General features: G+C 52.9%; 1 protein-coding gene across 2 annotated transcripts in view; it reads left to right on the top strand.

Annotated features, from left to right (window-relative positions):
- The window catches only part of CCDC33 (coiled-coil domain containing 33), a 104,814-nt gene that overhangs the window by 77,487 nt on the left and 2,562 nt on the right, over positions 1 to 24,765 (top strand). The window contains exons 12-17 of one of the 2 annotated variants that reach the window (XM_064267279.1): positions 4,503 to 4,513; positions 12,455 to 12,473; positions 22,642 to 22,807; positions 23,552 to 23,640; positions 23,835 to 23,966; positions 24,075 to 24,165. In XM_064267279.1, coding sequence (XP_064123349.1) covers positions 4,503 to 4,513; positions 12,455 to 12,473; positions 22,642 to 22,807; positions 23,552 to 23,640; positions 23,835 to 23,966; positions 24,075 to 24,165 — 508 coding nt within the window. Of the gene's footprint in view, positions 1 to 4,502; positions 4,514 to 12,454; positions 12,474 to 22,641; positions 22,808 to 23,551; positions 23,641 to 23,834; positions 23,967 to 24,074; positions 24,166 to 24,765 lie in introns of those variants that run through there. The other variant, XM_010593883.3, reaches the window with a different exon arrangement.

The raw sequence follows: 24,765 nt of genomic DNA, 5'->3' as shown, positions 1-24,765 counted from the left end.
GAACTAGGGTCTGGATGGCATGCTAATCTAAGGAGGTGACACTGTAATGGTAAAATGTCAATGCCCTCCCACCAAGGCCACCAGGAACACACCTGGAGCTGAACAAAGTTGGGTTTATTGCAAAAAGGGGGGACCCCACACCATGGGAGCTGTGGGACATCTCAGTAGGAAGATGTTGGAGAGGACTTCAGGATTCAGGCATGTGTAAAGTGATATGGGGAGGGTTCAGGAAATGGGGCTTTGCTCTGGGCCGGGTGCTATCAGAAAAAAAAAAAATTTTTTTTTTTTTTTATCAGGAGGCAGGGGTAATTCTATGAATGGATGTCTTAGTAATTCTGATCTAGAAGGAAGGTGCAATGAAGTAAGACCAAAACCGTAGTTGGTAAAGAAACAACCAAAACAACAAAAAGTCCATTGCCATCAAGTCGATTCTGACTGACAGCAACCCTGTAGGACAGGGTAGAACTATCGCAGGGTTTCCGAGGCTGTAATCTTTACAGGAGCAGACTGCCACGCCTTTCTCCTATGGAGGAGCTGGTGGGTTCCAACAGCCAGCATTTCCGTTAGCAGCTGAGCGCTTAACCATTGCCCCACCAGAGTTCCTTAAAGAAACTCATTTTAGCTAGGAAAGGGAGAAGTTTGGGCCTTTTTGTGGTTTGGGTAACGTTCTTGAGTTTGTTGTGTTCAAACAGGATTACAGAGTGGCCTTGTTGTCTTGCTCCATCCTGGTGAGAGTGGCCTTGTCTGATGCTGGTGTTCTGTGAAATTGTTTGTGTTCGAAAGGAGGACACCAGGGCTAGCTATAGGTGCCAAGCCAGCTTCTCAGAGGTCAGGGCTGCTCTTCTTTTTCATGGAAGCTTCAGGCAGAGAGAAGAGGAAAGAGGGAAGTATGTGTTACACACACACCATGTGCCAGGAACTGTGTGTGACACTGGACACGCCTCTGCTCACTTATTTTTCACCACAGCCCTCTGAAGCAGGTATTACTCTCCCCGTCGTACAGGTGATGAAACTGAGGCTCAGAGAGAGGAAGTGTCAGCCGAGTCACAGAAAGTAACTAGCACAACCAAAACGTAAACCCAGACCTTTCTGGCTCCAAAGTCCCTTCCTGCGCCTGTCCTTGCACGAGAGGCTGAGCCTTCACCCACTCCTCAGGGCACATGGCCTGAATTCTGTCCCTCCCCCCACCCCCAGGCATCCCAGTTGGGCACCTTTTGCTGCTTGGGCTCAGCCTGCCTCTCACAGGCCAGCCATGTTGTCAGCAGCCGCCACAGCCCAGGCTGGTCCCCTGTGCCCAGAGGTGTGAGGGGTAATGAGGCCCCGTCATTAAGGTTTCTAGAGACATGGCTGGGAGATTTATAGACAGGAGTTGTCAATAACTGTGCTCCTGGCTGCAGATCCAGCGAGACATCGATAAGTGCTTGTTACAGCTTCTCCCACTCCCTGCCCTGTCGCCCCGCTCCACACACACACACACCCCTCCCGGGCCTGTCAGCTGCCTGTTCACAGCACCGATGTACACAGGCTTCGCTCAATTAATCTGCACTTGTTGGCACCATCTGTTCTTTTCATGTGTCGTTATCAGGAGTGTGTGGGCCCAGCCTCCTCCTCAGATGGGCTCCAAAGCAGAGACATGGCAACCCCCTCAGACTGGGGCTCCCAGGCCTAGGCCATGGCTCCCCCTTCAGACTGGGCTTCCCACGGCTGGGCCATATTTCCTCCTTCACACTGGGACTCCTAAGAATGGGGCACAGTCTCCCCTCTCAGTCTAGGAGCTCTGAAGGCAGAGCCAAGTCTTCCTCTTCCTACATCTCCCATCTGACCCCTAGCTGGACCCAAGAAGGCCTCCTCATCCCCCTGAACCATGTTCTGCCTGAGACCCTTGCAGACCTCCTCTAAGCCTGACCCCACCAGCCAGAGTCTTGGCCCACCAGAGGAAGCCCCCCAATCCCAAGCTGGCCCCTGGAAGGCTGGCTGCCCCCTGGGTCCTGGGAGGCAGGACTCCGGTTCTATTCCCACTTCTGGCTCCCACCACCTGAGGTCTGGCAGGTCCCTATTCTAAGAACAGTGGCAACATTGAGTCACCAGCTTGGGAGGAGGCTGAGAAGCCACTTCGAAGTCTCTGCGTCCCTTGAACAGCAGCCCCCAGGGCTTGCTCCAGGATGCCACAGCAGCACTGCCCGCCAAGACAGCAGAGAAAAAGCAGCGTCCTGAGGACAACTGCCAAGGACCCAAGGCCCTTGGTTGCTGACATCCCAACTCACCCCTTTCTGGGCTGCTTTTTCCTCCAGAAGTTCTCTTGGCCCCTTGCAGCTCTGGTAGCCTGTGCTTTCGGGCGTTGGCACAGATTCCTGTGATAGCCTGGCTTCCCTTACCCTGGAAGGCAAGGAAAAATGAGTTCTGGCCCAGCATCTTGTCCCCTCTGGGCTCTGGTGTGCTGAACTGCACACTGGACATGTTTATGAGACAACCCGGGCCTCACACTGGGAGGGCCTTTGGAAATTCATAGTCACTGGTACCAGCACCTAGCTCTAGCCCAGCCCACCTCACCAGACTATAACAAGTTGGGCCCTTAGCCTGGCATTCAAGGCCCTACGAGTTGGGCCTGCAGCCACTCCAGCCTCATCTCCTACCTGTCACCTCCCCCTCCTGACTGTCCACTACAGTGTGCCAGGCTGTTCCTTAGCATCACCCCTCTGCTCCTGCCCTTCCCCCTGCTGGGATTATACTTCTCCCTCACTTCTGTCACCTGACACACTCCTACTCATTCTTCAGTATTCATCTCTGGCTCTAAAATGCCTTCCCTTACACCCCTGCTAGCACCCAGGGGTGGGGAGGGAGCTGGCTTCAGGGCTCCCCCTCAGTGCCCCCACTACTGGATTACCGTATTGCATGGCTGTACCACTCTGTGCCCACTACCACATTTCACTAGCTGCAAGCTCCTCGGGACAGAGCCCAGCCTCAGTCAGGTCTGCCTCCCCCGGTGCCCGGCACAGGGCCTGGCCACATCCTGGTGCATATATGTTGGACAGGGTGGAAGCAACTGGCAGGGGCATTCCTATCTGCTAGCCTGCCTCGAGAGTAAGCCAATACTCACCCCTCCAACAGATGAGAAGCCCTACCCCCTCCCACCCTGGCTGCCCACTAACAGGGTCGTGGGGTCTCAGGAGCGGGCAGTGGACTCAGGGCCAAATTCAGATGCGTGATTAGGGGGCACACAAGGAGGGGTGTTACCAAGCTCCCTGCCTGCCTCCCCCCTCAAACAGCCCCCCACCCTGGATCTATCCCAGGACCCCATGTGAATGTCTGGAATCATAGTGAGGGTCTCTGCTGCAGCCAGCTCCAAGCTATGCCTGCCTGGCACTTGGGGTGGGAGCTTGGCGGGGGTGGGGGTGTAGTTCCTGGTCTCCACGTGTGCCAGGCCCAGCGGCGGCATTCCTGCCAGGAGAGGGTGTGTAAATGGGGGCCCATGCTCCCTTGGCACAGGCCCAGCCTCTGGGTACTGGCATCTCAGGCCTCATGTAGCCCATGTGCAGGGACACAGAACCCGGTGTATCCACCAGCCTCCTTCTAGGCCCGAGCAGAGGCCCGCAGTAAGGCAGGGCCCAAGGAAATCCCCAAACACGCTGAAAGCAACAGTACAAACTACCTCAGCCTCCAGGTCCCCTCTCCTCTTCACCTGTGTATCTGATGTTTTAGTTTTGTTGGGGAGAGTGACAACATTCAAGAGAGCAGCCTCCAAATATACCAGCTGGAGGGAAGCCTAGGGGCTGCAGGAGGCAGAGCTGCCAGTGGGGCTCCAGGACACATGTGTGGGACTCATGGGGAGCATTGCTGGGGGCCAAGGAGGCACTTGGGCCTCCTGCCAAGTTAGCTTCAGATTCGGTTTAGAGTGAGACCTCTCCTGCCATTCACATGATTCTTAACGCCCTGTGTGTCCCTCCCTGACTTTAGCTGAGCTGGGGGCCTTTGGGTCCTTTGCTGGGAAAATCCTAGCCCTAGTGCATGAGGAAGCAGGAAGTGTGAGTCCTTCCGTCATGGACACAAAGGCCCTTTGAGGGCAGGAGAGCCAGCCTGTCCTCCTGTCACCTGGGAAGGTGGTTAAAGTGCAGAGTCGGAACCAGCTCCCCCACTCCGACAAGTTACCTAACCTCTTCCTGCTTCATTCTCCTCCTCTGTAGAATGGGGACAAGGATAGCTACTTCCATGGGTGACTGGGAGGTTGAAGCTACACTGATCTGTGTAGCCTTTAGAACAGCGCCTGACCCATGGTAAGGTCTTGTGATTACTGGCCTGTTCGGACTAGGAATTCAGAAAAGGCAGCACCCCTTCTCACCAGGGAGAGTGGGAAAGGCCTTTGTCAGGAGATGGACTTTGAAAAATGGATCTGCAGAGAGAGGGTGATGGCGCCTCTGTCCTGTTGGTGGAGGGAACTGCGTGAACAAAGGCACCATGTTAGGACAGAGCAGAATGTTTGTCTTCCAAAGGCTCTGGGGCTGCAGGAAGCAGATGAGTGTGGGGAGCAGCTTGGGAGGAACGGGAGCTGTGCTATGAAGCTGGAGAGGGCACAGACCCAGATCACAGCTGACCTTGAACACCAAACTGCCAAGTGTCAATAATGGCTCCCCTCCACTGTCCTGCCCTCTGTCTCTCCCCACCCCAGCCTGGTGTCTGCCCTGTTTCCTGGAGCCCCTTGGAAGAAAGACATCCCCCAGCACCACAACGAACTCTAGTTTTCGTACAGCAACTGCCTGGTGTGTCTCACCACCCTCTGAGGGATAGGGAAGGAGCCTGGGGGCTTCTTCTCACCCATTTTATAGATGAAACACCTTAGACTAGGGGCAGGTCCCCTAGGGCCTGTCTGGGGCTTCATGCGATAGGCTCAACCCTCCCTGTCTGCATCCCACACTTGCTGTACGTCCAGTGATGCGGATGCAGAGCTGAAGGGACCCCATCAGACCCAGGGGGATCCACTCGGCCCCCCCTCCTCTTTCCACTAGAGAAGGGCTGGAAGACAGCCAGGTCTGGGGCTTGGCTGAGCCCCAGCCGATGCCTCCGCATGGTACATTATTGATGGGGCTTCTAATTGTGCATTTCCCAAAGTCTACAGGCCTTTGATGAAAAATTCATGGCATGCCCAAGGATGGGAGCGGATTCAATCGATTGGTAGCGCAGCGGGTGCTGAGGACTGGGCCTCTTGCAGGGCTGGGAGGCTGAACACCAGGCTTGGAGGCGGCCTCAGTCTGGCGTGTCTTTACCCCAGGCTTTGGCCCGTGACTTTTGGGATGGTAGGGGTACACTCAGCAGGAGGCAGTGGCCCATTTCCTGGTGGGGAGGCTGAGGGGTGGGATCAGGTCTAGTGCCCGCATCCTGGGTGCCATCTGGGTTACTGAGAGGGAGGAGGGCCATCTCTACCAACAGCCTCATGTCCCTGGAGGAGTGTTAGACCCTCAGAGCCCCCATGAGAGTCACGGAGAAGAGGGGGAGAGCATTTATGGAACAATCTCGTGGCCACTCGCATGGCCAGGCACTGTGCAGGGTGCTACACACGCACAATCTCATTTAGTCCTCCAAACAGCTCTATGAGATGGGCACAGTTATGCGCTCCATTTCACAGATAAGGAAACTGAGGCACAGAAAGGGTCAATGACCTCTCCAAGGTCACACAGCTCTGAGCAGATTCAGAGCCCTCTGTCTTTCCACTTCACCAGGCCTGGGACTACTTGAGCTACAAAACATCATGGGGTCCCCTCATCCAACTCCTCTGCCCACCCCCATTACACAGATGTAGAAACCCCATTAAGGAAACGTGAACTCTCCAGGGTCTCAAAGCGAATTCAGTTAAAATGAGGGCTGAAAATGAGAAGAGTCATGAATTTGAGTCAGGGTCCCCCTTGCAAAACTGACAGAGGTCAGAGGCCCCCACCCATGCATAGTTCTGGGCTAGGCACCCAGCAGTTGGGGGTGGTGCTGACTTGGACAGGGGCAGTACTTTCGAAACAGAGATGTCTGCTATTGTGGATAGATGTGGTTGCTGTTATTGTGCCACTCTCGAGGCCCAGAGACCCTGGCATCCACCCATGCATTCATTTATTAAGCTAGTCGACAAATATTTATTAAGCCCCAGCCCTGGGCAGGCACCTTGTCGGGTCCAGATGGGGGACCAAGCATGCTTGCAACAGGCTGCTGAGCCCAACTCCACTGGGCAAAGGCCAGGCAGACACCCTTCGTGCCCCGGGAGGGGTCTCCACAACTAGGCCCACGGCCAGTTTTATCAGGATGGGTGTGTCTCCATGGCCAAGGCTGTTTCTAGGCTAGTGGGCTGGTTTGTTTGGGTTTGTTTTCCCTTCATTTCCAGAGTGAGCTCCTTTCAAAAACATCCACCTATGTCTCCACCAAACTCAAGGGAAAGGAATTTGTCCAGACCAGGAAAACAGAGATGAGAAGACCCCAGGGGCCAGGTGTGGGGCCCTAGGCCATGCTGCGCAACTGCAAGGGGGCGAGGGAGCCCACACCCAGCCTGGGCTGCTGGGGAGGGGTGACTGGGGGACAGTGAGGGGGGAGACGGAGGGAGAGAGAAGGGGAGACTAAAGGGTGTGGGGTAACTAAGGGCAGACAAAGCAGAGCTGAAGAGGCAGGAGAAGAAGCAGAGAGGCGGAGACTGAGGTGTAGCTGCAGGGCAGGTCAAGGAGGAGGGGCGCTGAGACTGAGCTTGGGGCGCTCCTTAGGGACTTGCCCCTTCCCAGGCTCCTGGCCTCCGCGGCCCTCCCAGGCCCTGCAATCTCCTTACAGTTCCCTGGCCTGATTCCAGCCACCCCCTTCCAGACGCTTCTACCCTGCAACAAAGGTGACAAGGCCCCAGGGGCCTGTGTGCTTCCAGCTCAGGGCTGGGCTCTGTCACCGGGCACACTTGTTGTAGCAACAGTCCCTGGGGACCCACCCTTGGGACAGAACTGTAAGCAGGAAAGATGGGGGAGCCAGAGTCCCCATCCCCTCCAGCCCCCAAGGCTGCCCCAGGTCTCATCGGCAGCTGCCCTGTAAGTCTGCCCCCTACCATGTGGTTTGGGAGGATGGGTGGGCTCACCTAGCAGGCAAGTATGTTGGGTTGCCAGGTGACCAACAGAGGCCTTCCCAGAGCTCTATAAGGTGGGGAGGCAGGGGAGGGAAGAGAGGATTAGGTCTAGGAACATTGGCTTCCAGATGCCCAGGGTCACAGGAACCTTCTGTTGGGCCCCCCTGCCCTAGCTAGGGCCACCTAAGTCCTTACTCAGGAACCCAGAGAAAGAGGAAAAAAGGGCTTCTGGGAAGAACCCTTAAAGTGATCCTGCTAACCTGGGCTCTGGCACTGGCCTCTTGGAGGGCTAGCCCCAGATTCTAGAAAGTGGCTGGGGACTCGGCTAGCCTGGGCAGGAAGTGCAGAGCTTGGCCCAGGGCTGTAAGGAAGATGATGAGCAGATGGGGGCATTCAAATGGAGGCGGAGCAGCCCCAGGCCACAAAGCTCTGATGGGGGGGTAGGGGGGGGAGTCAGTCAGGAGGTGACTGGTGGGGAGGGGGCTCTTTGGGGGAGAGTGAGCTGGACCGGTGAGGTTAGTGCTGGGGCCTGTCCTGTCACCTGTAAAGGGCTCTGCACTTCCTCGTGCTGGGGGTAAAGGCCAGCCCCAAGCTGCCATCCGCAAAGCCAGAGATGTTGGGCCCAGGTTAGCAGGGTCATTTTAAGGGATTTTCCCAGAAGCCCTTTTCTCCTCTCTTTCTGGGCTCCTGGGGAAGGGCCTAGGTGGCCCTAGCTGGGGCAGGAGGCCCAACAGAAGGTTTCTGTGACCACAGGCATACCTGAGATGCTGGCTGGGCTCTGAGTGACCAAGGGGGTCTCCCTGGAGGAGGTGGGCACAGAGTGGAGCCTTGAAGACTGGGCAGGGTTCAAGAAGGCCTGGAGAAGAAATAGGAATGGAAGGCCAGGCATCTTCCAGGAAGCTCCGCCCCTAATCCTGCCAGCTCCATTGTCCTGGCCTGGCCTAATTAGCTGGCCAGTCTCCTGCAGGGGTCAATTAGCAAAGGCTGGGGTCAGCACTGGCCAAGGACCCTGCCATCCTAAGAGCTTCACTAAGCAAAGCACAAAAGCTTTCAAGGCACCATCTCTGCTGCAGCAGGAAGGAAGAAAAAGAACAAAAGAAAGGGAAAATTCTCTCTTGTTTCTTTGCTGTAACCTTGAGCTGAACAAAGAGGCCTCTTCCTCCACCTCCCAGGGAAGGCAGCTCCATAGAGCAGGAGAACCTGTTTTAAATAGCAATTTACACAGATTGTGGTCAGAAGGCCCAGCTGACATTCAAGGGGAACCAAGAGGGGGTTGGGATGAGCAGGGCCCTGGCTCAAGAGCCTTCGGTGGCTCTCTGCTGCCCTCAGTTCAGAAACAGAGCTCCTGGGCCTGGCGCCCAAGGCTCCACCACCTCCTGGGCTGGTGCCGACCTGCTTGGCCTTCTCCTGCTTTCTGGCCAGATAGAGCTGTATGTCTTCGCTGCCTCCAAAGAATCCAGGCCCATGTCTGCCTCCATACCTTCTCTCAAGCTGCTTCCAGTACCTCAAATCCCCTAGCAGTCCATCAAATCTTACCTATACCTCAAAAGCCCCTCCCCTCCCATACAGGAAGGCCCGGACTCCATCTAGTACCTCTCTGACTTCCATTCCTAGAGTGTGAGCAGTGGCCCCTTGGCAGGCCACCACCCTCCTACGTGAGCTCTGAAGGCAAGGGTCTCCCCACCCTCATCAGAGCTGAACTTCGGGTGGGAACATTGGCTGCCAGGCCTTATTGGGGAGCAGGTGGAAGATATACCCTGACAAAGACCTGAGTGAGCCTTGGGAAGCTGGGGCCACCCCCAGGTGGTGACAGGTGAGGAAGGGGCCCACCAGTGCTGTGCTTCCTCCAGGCTTCCGCCCCAGGGCCCAGGACCGATCACGGAGGCCTCCCTGCCGAAAGCCCCCAGCCCTGACTGCTCTGCCAGGCCACACCCTCGGCCGCCCCCCACTGTGGCCTCTCCCACTCGACTCGGCCACGCCCCAGCTGTCTAGCTTGGCCTGGGCCTCAGCTTCCCCCTCGGGCTCCCAGGCCTCCCTCGCCTGCCCTCTGGTGGTGAAGAGGTTCCAAAAGTGAATGGAGAGAAAGGAAGAGGCTTGTTCTCAGGGCCACTGGGTTCGGCTGTTACACTGTCCGCAGCTGGACGGCAGGAGCTCGGCTAGGCGGGCAGTGGCCTTGGACCCAGAGGTGTCGGCTTGGGTCTGCATGTGGGTGAGGGGACTGCTTAGCCACAACAAGCCCCATCCGTTCTCTCCCAGCAAATCTTCGGGCACCACCTCGATCTCTCCCACTCCTCCCTGAGATGGCCTCTCGGAACGGGGCTCTTGCAGCAAACCCCCTGATCTGGGGAGCTGCGGTTAGGCCAGGACTCATTTGCACAAGCTCAGTGTTTTCTTTTGTTTCAAAGAATGTGGTTAATTCCCTTAAAAGGTGATGGATAACTTAGATTAGCAAAGGGCAGGCTCTCTGGCATTCTGAGGGGACCTGCTTTAAGGAAAAGATAAGAATGGACTGTGGTTCGCTCATCTTCCGGCAAGCCTCCCTGTGTCCCCAGGCCTGGCATAAGGCTGCCCAGAGCAGCCTTCAGCCCTCCAGGCTCACCTCTCTGCGGGTTACACGTTCTCCCTGCCACAACCTGTCTGTCCAATGCTGGTAAATCTGCAGGAGCAAGGCCCTGGCCAGGCGGTTGCCTGAGAATGTCCCTTAGCCACCTGCCCTGAGGGGGTCTGCCTGGCCCTACTTCCCTGACTCAGGGAAGCAAACAGAGGCTGCAGAGAGGAGGGGAGGCCCCTCCCTGCTGTCAGGGCCTCCCGGAAGCTGGAGAGAGAGTGCAGGTTGTCTCAGGATGGAATGTGTCAGGCCGGTGTGGGTCAGAGATGGCTTCTTGGCAGAGGTGGGCAGGGCTTCAAAGACAGAAAGGGGCCCATGGAGGCTGGGCCTGTAGGCAGAGTGGCTGGGGCTAAATTCTGGAAAGGGGTCTAGTTGTGCTAGAACAGACTGCCTTGGATCTCAGAGTTGGGAATTTATCATGAGGGCACGTGAGAGCCATTGAAGGGCTCCAAGAGGCCAGAGAATGTTCTAAGTATCTGTTGCTGCAAAACAAACTACGCTAAAACCTTGTGACTTAAAACAATTTATTATTATTATACCTCACAGTTTTGTGGTTCAGGAACTCAGCCAAGGCTAGCAGGCGGGGGCTTGTCTCCACTCCATATCTGGGTCCTCATTCAGGACAACTTGGAGGGCTGGGGGCTGGAACAGTTGGGTCCAGTCAAACATCTCTGTGTCCTGCACAGAGTTTGGGCTTCCTCACAGCACTGTGATCTCAGTGTAGCAGGGCCCCTTCCTTGGCAGAACAGCAAGTGTTCCAAGAGGGAGGGCGGAAGTGCAAGGCTTCTTATAACCTGGTGTCACACGTCCCAGAACATCACTTCCACTGCATTCTATCGCTCAAGCAAGTTACCAAACCCAGGCCAGTTAAAAAAACAAAAACAAAACGCACTGCTGCAGAGTCGATTATGACTTACGGCAACCCCACGTGTTACCGAGTAGAAGTGATCCATGGAGTTTTCTTGACTGTAATCTTTACAGAAACAAATTGCCAAGCCTTTCTTCCATGGTGCCACTGGGTGGGTCCAAACTGCCAACCTTTAGGTTAGTAGTCCAGTGCAAATATTTGTGCCACTCAGGGACCTCAGTCTGGTTACAGTGAGGGGGGAGTTAGATTTCACGTCTCAACGGCAGGAGTAGCAAAGCGTTTGTAGCCATCTTTCATCGAGCAGAATGGAAGTCTGTGTTTGAAGGGAGCACAAAGAAAATCCAACTGTACAGGAGGCAGAGAGCTAGAAGGAGTTTCAGGCATGAGACCAGATAGCTGAGCAGGAGTGGTGGGAGGGACCTGCTCTACCTGGTGCCCGGGGCTTCCTGTGACCAGGAGATGCCAGCTTTGGTCAGAGGAAAAGCCCAATCCGACTCTCTGGTGGTGATGAGGTTTCGAAAGCACAGGGAGAGGCAAGCAAGAGGCCTGTTCTCAAGGCCACTGGGTTCATCCGAGACAGACCCCTCATACAGAAGAACAGTTTAGAAGGTCTTAAATGCTGTTTGGAAAGTGTACCAAGTCAGCCAAACACACACACACACGACAAAACAAACAAAGCCTGAATCTTTGCAATTCAGACAAGATTCTTCTATCCACTCAGGAAGACAAACTATGAACACTGAACCCAGGTAGGGAGCCCTGTACAGAGTAATTTGTACAGAGTCGTGCACAGAGCCATATGCATTAGCTGGTTTCTCGGGAGCAGAGTGATAAGTCGTGAGGGAGGAGAACTGGCCTCTCTCTGCCCTGTGTGAGGGTCCAGGGACTCTAGGGGGAAGGAATCTTTCTATCTCTGGTTCAGACAAGCAGCCAAGGACTAAGAGCAGCCCCGCTGCCGTAGGGGATGGAAGCAGGACTGGGCGGCCTTAGCCCACTTCCCCCTAGCCTCCAAGCAGAGACCTTACTGAGAAGAAATACCTCAGTCCCTGGTGAAAGGAAGAAGTCAAGGACAGGGTGACATTTTACCCTGTCACCTTGGAGATCTGCAACTCCAGTATCCCACCCCAGGCCCAGCTCCCTGGGCTCCATAGCCCACTCCTCCAGCAAATGCCCAAAGAGGCCCAAGTTGAGTTCTGGCGCTGCTGGTTGTGAGCAGACAACCATGAACAAATCTCCCAGCCTTTTCCTCTGTGGGCCTCAGCTGCCTCCGTGGTAAATTGGGAATTAAAGGGTCTTTCTTGCAGACTCATTGTATTACACCAACGACAGGGCAGGTGTGCAAAGGGCTGGGCCAGTTGTAGTCAGTGAACTAGTGGCAGCTGCTGCCATGAAGCACTTGTGACCCCCAGGGCTCCCTACCCAGGTTCAGCTTCCACAGTTTGTCTTCCCGGGTGGATAGAAGAATCTTCTCTGATTTGCAAAGATTTAGGCTTTATTTTGTGGTATGCGTATGTGTGCATGCGTGCGTGTGTGTCTGTTTGGCTGGATTGGTACACTTTCCAAACTACATCTAAGCCCCTCTCAACTGCTCCTTCTGTACAACGGGGCTGCTGGTATGCAGGTGGAAAGTGTGGGGGCTACTTCAGTGCTTTAAGTAGGCGCTTGTCCCAAATCTCCACCTTCCCTGCTCGGCCCCATCACCTGCCCTGGGCTGCAATGGGAACCTATCAGAACCTCTGAGGTGGGAGTTTGGGGACAGGAGGAGGCTGGGAAGTCTCTGAGAACCAGACCAGACCTTCTGCAGGAGGGATATGTATGCCTGAGGTGGAAGGGCAAGACAACTCCCATCCCTCCCCCTCAACATGAGCTCTGGGGTCTGCTCTGGCACGCCTCATTCCAGATGCAGGCTCAAACCTGAAGAATCTGTGAGAGGTGGCTGCCCTCTGCCAGCTGCAAAGGCGAGCTGCATGCCAGGTGACCTGGGCCTGCCAGCAACAGATCCTTGGGCCTGGGGACTCAGAGATCTGGTGGCTGCCCCAAGGAAGGGTAAGAGAGGGGAGGGTGCGTGCCAGGCCCAGAAAACCTGCCACCTTGGCTCCATCTCACTGTCCACTTTCTCTACTCACTCCATTCCATGAAGAGCCCTGCCACCCACGCTGCCCCTCACCCAGAAATTTGTCTGTGCCTGCCCCAGCCTCTTCCCCTTGGAGAGTGAAGCCCCTCCCGCCATGCGCCCCTCCCTGCCTAGTCTCCTAACTCTCTAGGAAATCCTCAATCTCTTTCCCCGTTCCTCCTCCATCCTGTGTCCCTTCTCAACCTCACTGCCTCCCTCAGTCCTCATCCCACTGCACGCCAGCATTCAAAGCACTGGCCAAGGCCACCACAGACCACTTCCTTCTGCAGACCTAGAAGCTGCTGAGCCTCTCTCTCCTACGTTCAAAACCTTTTTACATGGTGAGAGATAACCCACATGCAGAAATTGCCTTGAGCATAAATATAAAGTGGAGCCAATTATTATAAAGCAAAGGTCTTTTTCCCTTGGAGCCACTGAGTGGGTTTGAACCACCAATCTTTTGGTTAGTAGTTGAGTGCTTAACCCTTGTGCCAAGAGGTTTCCTTATCATCTAAGTATTCCTCCCTAACACTAAAACTGAATTTTCCCTATTTCTTAACATAATATAAAGGGAACCATGCCATATGTGTTATTCTGCAGATGGGTCTTTTGCTCAGCTTTATGGACATGAGCTCCATCTGTGTTGTTGCTTGCGGCTGGGGTTGCCTCTTTTTCATGGCTGCATAGTTCATTGTCTGGGTCCCTGCCTGTCCCTTCTCTCTGCTCAGTAATTCCTCACGCTCTCACCAGCTCTTTGAGGCTTTTAAGAAGGTGATTTTTGTTTAGTACTCAGTATTATCAGTTATCTCCAGTGGGAGTGTTGGTCTGCATTACCCAATCATCTGCCATTCCCTGGAGTGCAAGGTGGGTGCTCCGCCTTTGTAAAGCAGCCTTGGCATTGCCAGCCTGCTCCCGCACCTCTACCTCTACGTTTCTGGCAATCGCCTTGATCCTGAAGGCTTCTCTCCCACCACCACACCTCTCTTTGTCCTTGAACTCTTCTCCTTCACGCCACACTCTCCCCACCCTAGAAAATCTCCCACCTTTCCAAGGTTTCCATCACACCCCCATTGGGCTGGTTTCTCGCATCCCTATCTCTAGCCAGTCTTTTCAAACTTGACCACCATCCAACTACCTGCTGAGCTAGATGCCCATAGGTACATGCCCTCGCCTCCCCCACTCCATGCCTGCACCCCCTCTACCCGATGACCCCCCACTCCTCCTCCTCAGTCGTCTCTCTCGGCCATGCTCACCTCCAGCATCTCCTGCCCTAACTTCTACGCCCTCTGTCTCTGCCTGGTGCAGGTCCCATGGCGTTTTACCCACTCACTGATCTTGCTTGTAGTCCTTCTATTCAGCCTCTGAGCTGGGCAGTCACAGGAGTCTTGTCACACACACACACACACCACCCCAGATTAGGTCCTTCAGTGGCCCATGATGGAGTCCAAGCTACTGAGACTGGCCTTCAAGGCCCTTCTGCCTCTCCAGCCATACCCTAAACCTCCCTGAACCCTGCACCCTAGTGACTCACCTGCTTTGGTCCCCTTCACACCCTCTCTCATCCCCCTGCTTTTGGCATGGTGTCTCCTCTGCCTAGGGAGTCCTCTCCCCAAACCCCAGATAATACCTACTACCCTCCAAGAGTCAATCCAGACATCATCTCCTCCAGGATGCCCTCCTGGGTTTCCAGGCCGGGTTAGGAGTCTCCTCTGAGCTCCACTCTGTCACAGGCACTTGCCTGCCATCTCTTCTGTGTGGAGGGGAGACCCTTACAGGCAGGGAGAGATCTGGGCTCCATGGCCCCAGTGTGGCACAGACCTGGCACACAGTAGGCATTCAGCAAGTATTGGTTGAACTGTGTGCTTCTAGCCTAGGATTTATAATCAAGTCCCTCTGACCTTGGGCACACTGCCGCCTCCCACGGCCTCAGTTTTCCCATCTGTACAATGAGGTTGTCTGGGCCCTTCTGGCCATCGTGGCTGGAAGTGACTGCAGACATATTTTTTTTCTTTTTTATTGAACTCTAAATGAAGGTTTAAAGAACAAACTAGCTTCTCGTTAAACAGTTAGTATACACATGGTTTTATAACATTGGTTAACAACCCTACAACAAGTCAACACTCTCCCCTCTCAACCTTGGGTTCCCTATTATCAGCTTTCCTGTCCCCTCCTGCCTTCTAGTCCTTGCCCCTGGGCTGGTGTCCCCCTTTAGTCTTGTTTTGTTTTACGGGCCTGTCTAATCTTTGGAAGAAGGGTGAACCTCAGGAGTGATTTCATTACTGAACTAAAAAGGTGTCTGGGGGCACTCAGGGTCAGGTGCAGGTGGCTTGGAGTCGGTGGCCCTAGAGAAGGCACTAGCCCAGAGAGGAGCTGCGAAGGGGTAGACATTCTGCCCCACCAACAAGCTAGGATGTGGGGAGTGGGCAGCCGCAACAGGAATCTGGGCCATGGTGTCCTGCCTCTTCTCAAGGTTGAACTGTGACGCAGAACGTGGCCCTGAGGTGGGGGAAGGCAGCCAGCTGCAGGCTTCGGGGAGAGGTCAGGGCTCAGCCTTCCACCCAAGGTGCTGCCCAAGGTCCCAGCTCAGCTGTGGGGATGGGGGACGGGGAAGGGAAAGCAGGTCCTCCAGGCTCCCACTTCTCCTGTCCCGAGGCCTTAGGGTACTGGACAGGGTGGAGACTGAGGAGAGTAAGCCAGGACCCAGCTCCCTTTCCGCCCTCCTGGGCAGATCCTTACTCTGAAAGGGCAGCCAGGCTGGGGGTGAGGTAGAGGCCAGCAGAAGGTCTGTGGGACCCATGGTCAGAGAGTAGAGTAGAACCCATCACCCTTCCCCCAGCAGGGACGTCTAGCTGAGGCAGAAACACCCCACTTCATCAGGGGACATACTGTCCCTCTGGCTCTTCCTTCTTACGGAGCTTTCTTATCTGTCAAGTGGGTTTCTTTCTTTTTTTTTTTTTCAAGATGGTGGCGCTTATTAGGGAAGTAACAGGTTACAATTCATTCCTCAGGAAACTCAGGATACAGTTCTTGCATCAGGACAATTTCTTCCCAGCCAGACCACAGTCAAGCCTGTCCCTGGCCCCTTGCCCTCTGTCCTGTTTAGATAAGTGTTACAAAGACCTCTTTTAGCTCTGCCAATTATGCCCAAGGCACCCCAAGAGGCAGCAGGCCTCGGCCTGGAGGTGCTCGGCTCTAGTTCCCTGAATCAGCACACCTAGCTCTGCCAAGTGCCGGAATGCATCCTACTCTGGCAGCAAGCCTCCTGCTCAAAGCCTCAAGGAGGGGTTTTAATAACCGACCTCCACCCACCCCGCAGGCCTGCCAAGTCAAGGAATGGTGGAGTCTCAGAAAAGATAAGCACCAGTGTTGGGCTAGACTATCAGAGCAAAGGAGGAGGGAGAGGAGCCTGGGGCTCTGCCCAAAGGGGCTGCCAGTCTGGCTGGGAAAGGAGAACTCCACAAATGACAAAGCCACCTCTGGCCCAGGGAGGTCCGGGCTGGGCCCAGAGGGACGTATTGGACCCTCCCAGACTGCAGGAAGCCGGGGCCCAGGGTGCAGGGAAAGTCTAGGAGGCCTTCTGGAGGAGGTAGCCTCACTCTGGGCCTAACGGCTAGGTTGTAGGCATTGGGGGAGGGAGCTTGCAGGCAGGGAGTTCCACTTGAGCAGAGGGGTGCAGGTGGGAATAAGAACAGTGTGCTGGAGCGGGGAGGGCTGGTCAAGGTGAGTGGGGTAGGTGGTAAGATGCCTGGAGTGTCAGGCCTCACATCTAACATCTGAGTTGCCGGAGCTGGAGACAGAGCTGGGAGAGCCTGGCCAAAACCTCAAGCTCTTACTCTGAACCACAGCCCTAAGGATCTAGGCCTCCACACAGATATACAAAGGTGCCCCAGACTTCAGCACCCAGCAGGAGTCTTTACCTGGGCAGGCTCCCCAACACCACCAAGGATGGCGAGTCAGCAGGGAGGTGGCTTTCGGAGGAGGGGGCTGCCTGAAGCAGCAGTTCCCAACTTGGTAACTCCAGGGACCCTTCAAATGATTTCCCCATCTCCTCATGTCTTAAAAGACTCTGTCTCTGCAAAACAAAAACAAAACAAGCCACTTTGAATAAATCAATAATATGATTTTGTTCTTGGTGTTGACCAAAAAAAACCAAAAAACAAACAAACCCAAAACCGTTGCTGTTGAGTCAATTCTGACTCATAGCAAACCTATAGGTCAGAGTAGAACTGCCCCGTAGGGTTCCCAAGGACCGCCTGGTGGATTTGAACTGCTGACCTTTTGGTTAACAGCCGTAGCGCTTAACCACTACACCACCAGGGTTTCTGGTGTTGACCAAAGCCACCTAGAACTACCCATCAGAGGTGGTTCTGATGGACAGGGAAGAACCAGGTCACATCATATCCAGCCAGCCCAAAGCGGTATCCTCACCGTGCTGGGCCAGGTGGGGGTGAGAGCAGGAGAGGAGGCTACACAGCCACCTCTCTGACACAGGGGTCCTGGGCACAGCTGGCTCCCTGAGAAGATAGCAACCCCCTCCTTCAACCTCCTCCCCAAGGCAGCCTTGGCCTCCTCCCCTTATCAGCGCCCCTCGTTCCCATAGATGGATTCAGCTCAGTGTCAAGCCAGGGCCTGCACCTCGGTCTTCTTCTCTCTGTCAAGAAGCTGCAAAGAGCACAGGCTTTAGAGTAGAATCTGGGTTCAAATCCTAGCTCCACCATTTGTAGGCAGTATGACCATGGGCCAATCACTGAACCCCTCTGAGTCTCATGAGCATGCTGTGAGGAATCGGAAACCCACAGGCACTCGACAAGGGTCGCTGGATGTCTCTGCCCATCTTCAGAGGGCCCTGTGGGAAGAGAGAGGAGAATCAGCCCAGCCCTCCAGGACCAACTGAAGAGCACCAGCCAGGATAAGAAGGCTGGGATGAGGCCCAGGAGCAGGATGCTCCTCTGGGAGCTTCCAGGGTTCAGGGATGGGAAAAGCCCATTGTGCTGTGAACTGGGAGGGTCCCCAGAAGAGAATGGCAGTGTAGAGGCTTTGTGCACTTGACCAAGATTGAACTAGGATTTCATTTATTTTTTAATTCTTTAAATGTTTTTTACTTTTTTGTGTGCATTGGTGGTTCAGTGGTAGAATTCTCACCTTCCATGCAGGAGACCCGGGTTTGATTCCCAGGCAGTGCATCTCACACACAGCCACCACCGGTCCCTCAGTGGAGGGTTATGTGTTTCTATGATGCTGAACAGGTTTCAATGGTTCTTCCAGACTAAGGTGGACTAGGAAGAAAAGCCTGGTGATCTACTTCTGAAAATCAGCCAATGACAACCCTACAAATCACAGTGGTCCGATCCGCACTCGATCAAGTGGATGGCACAGGATAGGGCACCATTTCATTCTGTCATGTATGGGGTCACCATGCTGACTCAATAGCAGCTAACAATAGCACACATTCAAAGAAGTGCACAAAGCAAATGCGTTCACTGCGGTGAGTTATCGCTGCACCTCAGAACTTCCCCCGTGCCCTCCAGTCACCCTTTATCTCCCCAACATATCTGATATCTGGACTTTCACTCTATTGTTTGCCCCTTGTTGAAGAGAATATATATGAAATTCACAGAGTAGGTATTTTGACTTCTTTTGCTCAATGTTATATTTAAGAGATTCATCCATGTGCTTTCGTGTAACTAGTTCATCGTTTTTATTGGTGTATAGTATTGCATTGTATGAATATCTCTCCACTCTACTGTGATGGGCATTTGTGTTATTTCCAGTTGGGACAATTACAAATACGCTGCTAGGAATATTCTTATACCTCCTTCTTGATGCATCTGCACATGTGTGCTTGTTGGGGCTTATACTCAGGAGCGGAATTGCTAGGTCATAAGGTACGAATAGTGCAACTTTAATAGATATCCAGTATCTGAGCAATTTTCCAAAGTGATTGTAACAGTTTACACTCCCATCAACAGTGAATAAGTGATCCCGTTGCTCCACGTCCTCACCAGCGTTTGATATGGTCAGGGTTTTTTTTTGTTTTGTTTCATTTTGAGTGGTTTTTTGTTTGTTTGTTTTTTGTCCTGTCATTCTAGTGGGTGTGTAAAACCAAACCAAACCTGTTGCCATTGAGCTGATTCCAACTCATAGCGACCCTATAGGACAGAGTAGAACTTCTGCATAGGGTTTCCAAGGCTGTGATCTTTATGGGAGCAGATCACCAGGCCTTTCTCCCACAGAGCAGCTGATGGGTTCGAACCTCTGACTTTTCAGTTAGCAGCAGAGTGCTTAACCACTGTGCCACCAGGTATGGTGGGTATGTAGTTGTATTTTACTGTGGTTTTAAATGACTAATGAGAGTTGGCACCAATTCTTATGCTTTATTGGCTTATTTTGTGAAATGCCCATTCAAATCCCTTGCCCATTAGCCTATTGAGTGGTCTTTCTTATTGATTTGTAAGCATTATGGGCTCATTTTCTTTTATGTATGTTATAAAAATCTTCTCCCATTCTGTGTCTTGCCAGTTCACCTTCTTACCAGTGTCTTTTGATGAAAGTGTTCAATTTATCAATCTTTTTCTTTCTGGTTTGTGTTTTTGTATGTCTTGTTTTAAAACCCCCCTTATCCAAGTTCATGAAGATATTCTTATGCATTATCTTCTAGAAGCTTTATTGCTTTACCTTCTGTGTTTAAATCTACAAATACATCTGGAATTTATTTTTAATGTATGATATGGAAAAGGAATCAAGCTTCCCTTTTTCGAGGTGGATATCATATTGATGCAGTAGCATTTATTTAAATTACAGTTCTTTCTCTGCTGCTTCATAGCATCACCTTTGTCATAAATTAAGTGTTCACATATGTTTGGGTCTGTTTCAGAGCTCTCTGTTCTGTTCTGTTTCTTTGGCCTATTTGTCAATCTTGGTACAAATATTACTCTGTCTTAATGACTGTAGCTTTATAGTAAGTCTTGATAGCTGATACAGCAAGTCCTTTCACATTGTTCCCCTTCAAAAATCTCTTGGCTGTACCTGTCTTTTTCATTTCTGAATCAGCTTGTCCGTTTCCATACATAAACATGAAATATTATGATTTTGATTGGGATTGCATTGAATCTACAAATCAGTTTAGGGAGAACTAACTCTTTAAATATTGCATCTTTCAATCCATGAACATAGTATAGCCCTCAATTTATTTAGGCTTAAATTATTTTTAATTAAATGAATAATACGTAAATACATTCTCATTAAAAATGCAAATATCAGAAATGAAGGAAGTGTTCCTTTCCCCTAAACACAGAAGTAGCTACTGTTACTATATACTTATACGTATGTCCATGCATATGCACATGTATACACACACATGGACACACACATATATCAGTTATGGATGGGATCATATTGATTTGCCACATTTTTTTTTATTTAACAATATAGTATGGACATCTCTTCATGTCAGGCAATTAAACCTAAGTCATTCTTTTTCACTACTGCCTGTAGTCCAGAGAATAAGCATGCCCTAGCATAAGACTATAAACTGTGCTGCAGTGAACATCCTTGAACACGTTTTCTTGGACTTGTGTGAGTGTCTCTCTAAGACATACTCTAGAAGTAAAGAACCCTATTTGGAAGCTGCTATAATTGTCCAGAGTAGACATGATAAGAGTCTGAACCAGGCTTGAGAGAGAAAAGAGGGGATGGTTTCCTTTCCAAAATAGCATGGGCTTCCTCTCGACTGTGTACTGGGCCTTCCAAACCCCTATCAGTCAAGGGGCTGCCATAAATTTAGGGTTTATACGGGTTGGGTTGGGATCACAGGAGCACAGAAGCCTGAGGGCAGCAAGGAGGAGGAAGAGGGCTGACCAGTTGATTAAAGCAGCCATTAGAACAGAAATGGAATGGGACCAGAATGGCTGCCTCAAAATTATACCTCCCCTGGGCAGGGCCCTGTGCCAGTTGCCTCACACACACTAACTCTGAGCCCCCAGCAACACCATGGGTGACCTATGGGGGAATCTGAGGTTCAGAAATGTAAAGAGGCCTTTCCCTGCTCACACAGCATGTCAGTGGTCAAGTCAGCCTTGTATGTCTGCAGTCTTGGGACAGAGTTTCCTAATTAACAGTGCTGTCTGAGAACACCAGATGGGCAGATCTGGAGGGGCCAAGACCTGGGACCGACTGGGGCAAATGCTGGAAAGATGGACCAGCACTGGCACTGGCTAGAGTCCAGCCAGAAGGCCAGACAGTGACAGGTGACAAGCGGTGTCTGATGAGCCCCTGCTGTCTGGGAGCCCCTCTTCAGGAAGCCAGTAGCCCACTGTGTAGCAGGTGGGAGGCAGTGGCTTGGAAGCCAGGCCACACCCCCAGTCAGCATGGGGTCAGGTGGTGGTTAGGGCAGAGCTCTGCTTCCTGGGGGCTCAGACACCTGTCAGGACCCAGGAAACCCCACCCTCATGTGCAAGCCCCCGCCCCCTCCTTCAGGAAGAGGACAAACCACCAGGGCTCGGCAAATGCCCAACTCAAAACCTGTTGCTGTTGGGTCAATTCTGACTCATACCAACCCTGTAGGACAGAGTAGAACTTTGCCCCATAGGGTTCCCAAGGCTGTAATCTTCATGGGAGCAGACTGCCACATCTTTCTCCTGGGGAGCAGCTGGTGGGTTCGAACTGCTGACCTTTTGGTTGGCAGCCATGCACTTAACCAATGCACCAATGCATACTGGGCTCACTTCCTTCCTTTTCTCCCCTCCCCCGCTCCACCCCTCAGCCTAGGTCCTCACTTCCTCCTCCTCCCTCAGGATCTGTCTGGCTTCACTTCTTGGGTCCCCTTTTATATTTATGATGTTTAGATTTAAGAAACTCCCTTTATGAAGCTTTTTTTTAAATGAATAACACAAGAGAATCCCTGATTATAAAATAAATGCATGCAAATATAGCTTATTAATTTTTCCATGCAACGTGTATGGGCAGACATGGAATTTTTTCCCAATTGAGATCACATTGTTCATTCTTTTTTTGTAGCCTGCTTTTATCACTTCTCAACATATCGTGAACACCCTTCTAAACAAGATGGTTAAAGCCTGGAAAGCGTCTGTGTGAGAGGCATTGTGGCAGGACCATGCGGGCTTTAGAACATAGATGCAAGCCCCAGCCTGCCTGGATTTCAGACCCTGGCTCTGCCATTCATTAGTTTTGTAACTAAGCATATTACTAGCCTCTCTGGGACTTAATTTCCTCATCTGTAAAATGGGGATAATAATACCTACCCCTCAGGTTTGTTGTGAGGACTAAATGCAGTAGGGTACATAAAGCCCTTAGAAAGAGCCTGGAACATCATACATGCTCAATAGACATCAGATGATAGAGAATCACTGTGATTTCTGGACTAATGACAAAGTCCAGCTCCTGGACCCCATCTCACATCCCAGGTCTTATAGCCGTATCCCAAACTTGACCCCGAGTCCTTATCTGGGTCTCCTGGGCTTACCCTGTGTCCCTTCCTGGCCCCTAAGCTAGTTGGGGGCTGATGCCTGGGCTCAGTTCCCAAGTGGCATTGGTGGGATTTCAGAGAGGTTCTTCCCTGGGTTCTCAGTGACACGAGGGAGGAGGAGAAATTAGAAAAGGGGGAAAGGAGGAAGGAAAAGACAAAGAAGTGGTTATGATTTTTCAGCCAGAGTCTGGAAACCTGGCCTCAGATCCTTCAAAGCTTCCATTGCTTAGAGGTTTCCTCATCTGGAGCCTGGGCCCTGGGTCCTTCCTTGAATTGGTATCATAGAAGCTCCCCCAGGAGAGAACATTAGCTCTGCTGCTCTTGCTTGGCCTAGAGGCTCACTTTCTGGGGGTTAATACAAATCATAACCAGCCCTCAGGGGAGTTGCTAAGACTTGGGGACCCAGCCTGGGGCTCCTGGAGCTCATTGGCCTTGGGGTGGCTCGCTGACTTCTAGATGTGGGGTGGAGGCTCAGCTCTGGGCTCTGTGACCACAGGAGATGAGCAACTACCGGCGGGCCATGCAGAAGATGGCCGAGGACATCCTCTCGCTGCGGAAGCAGGCCAGCATCCTGGAGGTCGAGAACCGCATACTGAGGAGTCACCTGTACCAGCAGGAGGCAGAAGAGGAGCAGGACAAAGCCAAAGAGGTCCAGGACCTGGGTGAGGGCGCAGAGGCCACTGACTGGCTCTGGATTGTGGGACAGGGAGGGAGAGAGCCTTTTTCAAGTGCTTGACTCAGGCTGGTAGGGCCCTCCCACACACAGACACTTAGTCCCTGCAGGGCCGGGTCCTCGAAGGGAAGGTCTATTGGTTTCCCGGACAGCCATAGCAAAGTATCGCAAACTAGGTGGCTTACAACAACGGAAATGTATTCTCTCACAGTTCTGGAGGCTGGAAGTCCAGAATCAAGGTGTAGGTAGGGCCATGCTCCCTTTGAAGGCTCTAGGGAAGAATCCTTCCTTGCCTCTTCCTAGCTTCTGGTGGTTGCTGGCAATCTTTGGCGTTTCTTGGCTTTGAGCTACGTCGCTTCAATCTCTGCCTCTGTCATCACATGCCTTTTTTTGTATGTGTCTTCTCTATGCGTTTGTATCCAAGTCTGCCTCTCCTTACAAAGAACGCCTGTCATTAGACTTAGGGCCACCCTAACCTGGTATGACTTCATGTTAACTTGATTATATCTGCAAAGACTCTATCTCCAAATAAGGTCACATTCACAGGTACCAGGGTTAGGAATTGAACATATCTTTTTGGAGAACACAATCCAAGCCACTACATACAGATGGGAATCCAGTCCTGTCTGAAGCTCTAGAATTGAGAGACACTTGGCCCCACAGCTCTGCTGATTTCAGCCAGGAGAGGCCTCCTCCCTGAGTCAGCTCTCCCTATCCCTGATCCCCGACACAGTGTCCATGAAGCAGAAACTGCTGCTGAGTGAGGTGGATATGAAGAAACTGAGGGACAAGGTGCAGCATTTGCAGAATGAGCTGATTCGAGTGAGTTGAGGCTTGGGGGGCAGGGGGCAAAGGGAATGGGGGTCGGAGGGAAGCTAGGGTGGGGTATCAAAAGGGAAAGGGTGCGTAGAAGGAAGGGGGGACCAGAGCAGTGGAGGATTCAGCAGAGGAACCCAGGGTGGACCCCCAAGGCCAAGGGTGGTACCCAAGGACACTTCTCTTCCCTCCCCTCGCAGAAGAATGATCGAGAGAAGGAGCTGCTCCTTCTGCATCAGGCTCAGCAGCCACAGGCTGTGCTGCTGAAGAGGTACCGGGACAGGCTGCAGAAGATGAAGGCCCTGGAGGAGACCGTGCGCCACCAAGAGAAGGTTGGTGCCAGAGCAGCCACCCTGCCATGGGCCAGATAGCCAGGGCCCAAATATGGCTGGAAGATGGCAGCCCACGGGCCAGCCCAGCCTCTGTCTTCCGCTCTCCAGGTGATTGAGAAGATGGAGCGGGTCCTGGAGGACAAGCTGAGGGACAAGAATGAGCCTGTCCTAAACAGGCCGCAGGAAAAGCCCACTGTGGGTGAGTCCATTCCCCAGCCTCTGCCGGTCCCTGGAGGCCCAGCCTTTTCGGGGCTTCCCAGCTTCAGGAGAGCCTGCCAAGAGGGTGCTCTGCACACTCAGTTATATCCAATGGCCTAAGAGACCCAGAAAGCACTAATCTCCAACTCATTCAGATCACCTAGTGCTTCCAGAGGTTGCCCGAGCACCTTCTGTCCGGCCAGGGAGCCCCTAAGGACATAGGACACAGGGTGTGCACCAGGTGCCAGGCTAGGAAAGGCCTCCATCTTCCAGGGGAGGGGCTGGGCCAGGCTAGAACGCAGGGAGGGGAGGAGGAGGCTGCCTGGGTCACAAGTCCCCAACTTCTTAACTCCAGGGACCCTTCAAATTATTTCCCCTTCTCTTCCTGTCTTAAAAGATTCTGCCTCTGCAAAACGAACACACCACCTTGAACCAACCAATGATGTATTGTCTCCATTGGTGTTAAATTAACCAAAGGCACCCAGAACTCCCAGCAGAGCTGGTTCTGATGGGCAGGAAAGAACTAGGTCACATCATATCAGGCCAGCCCAAAGCAGGGGCTTCCTGGAGTCCATCTGTTTGGCCTCACCAGGGACCCCAG

The sequence above is a fragment of the Loxodonta africana genome, chromosome 13 (assembly GCF_030014295.1).
Source record: "Loxodonta africana isolate mLoxAfr1 chromosome 13, mLoxAfr1.hap2, whole genome shotgun sequence".
In the NCBI taxonomy this organism is placed as follows: Eukaryota; Metazoa; Chordata; class Mammalia; order Proboscidea; family Elephantidae; genus Loxodonta; species Loxodonta africana.
This window is presented reverse-complemented; position numbering and strand designations above follow the sequence as displayed.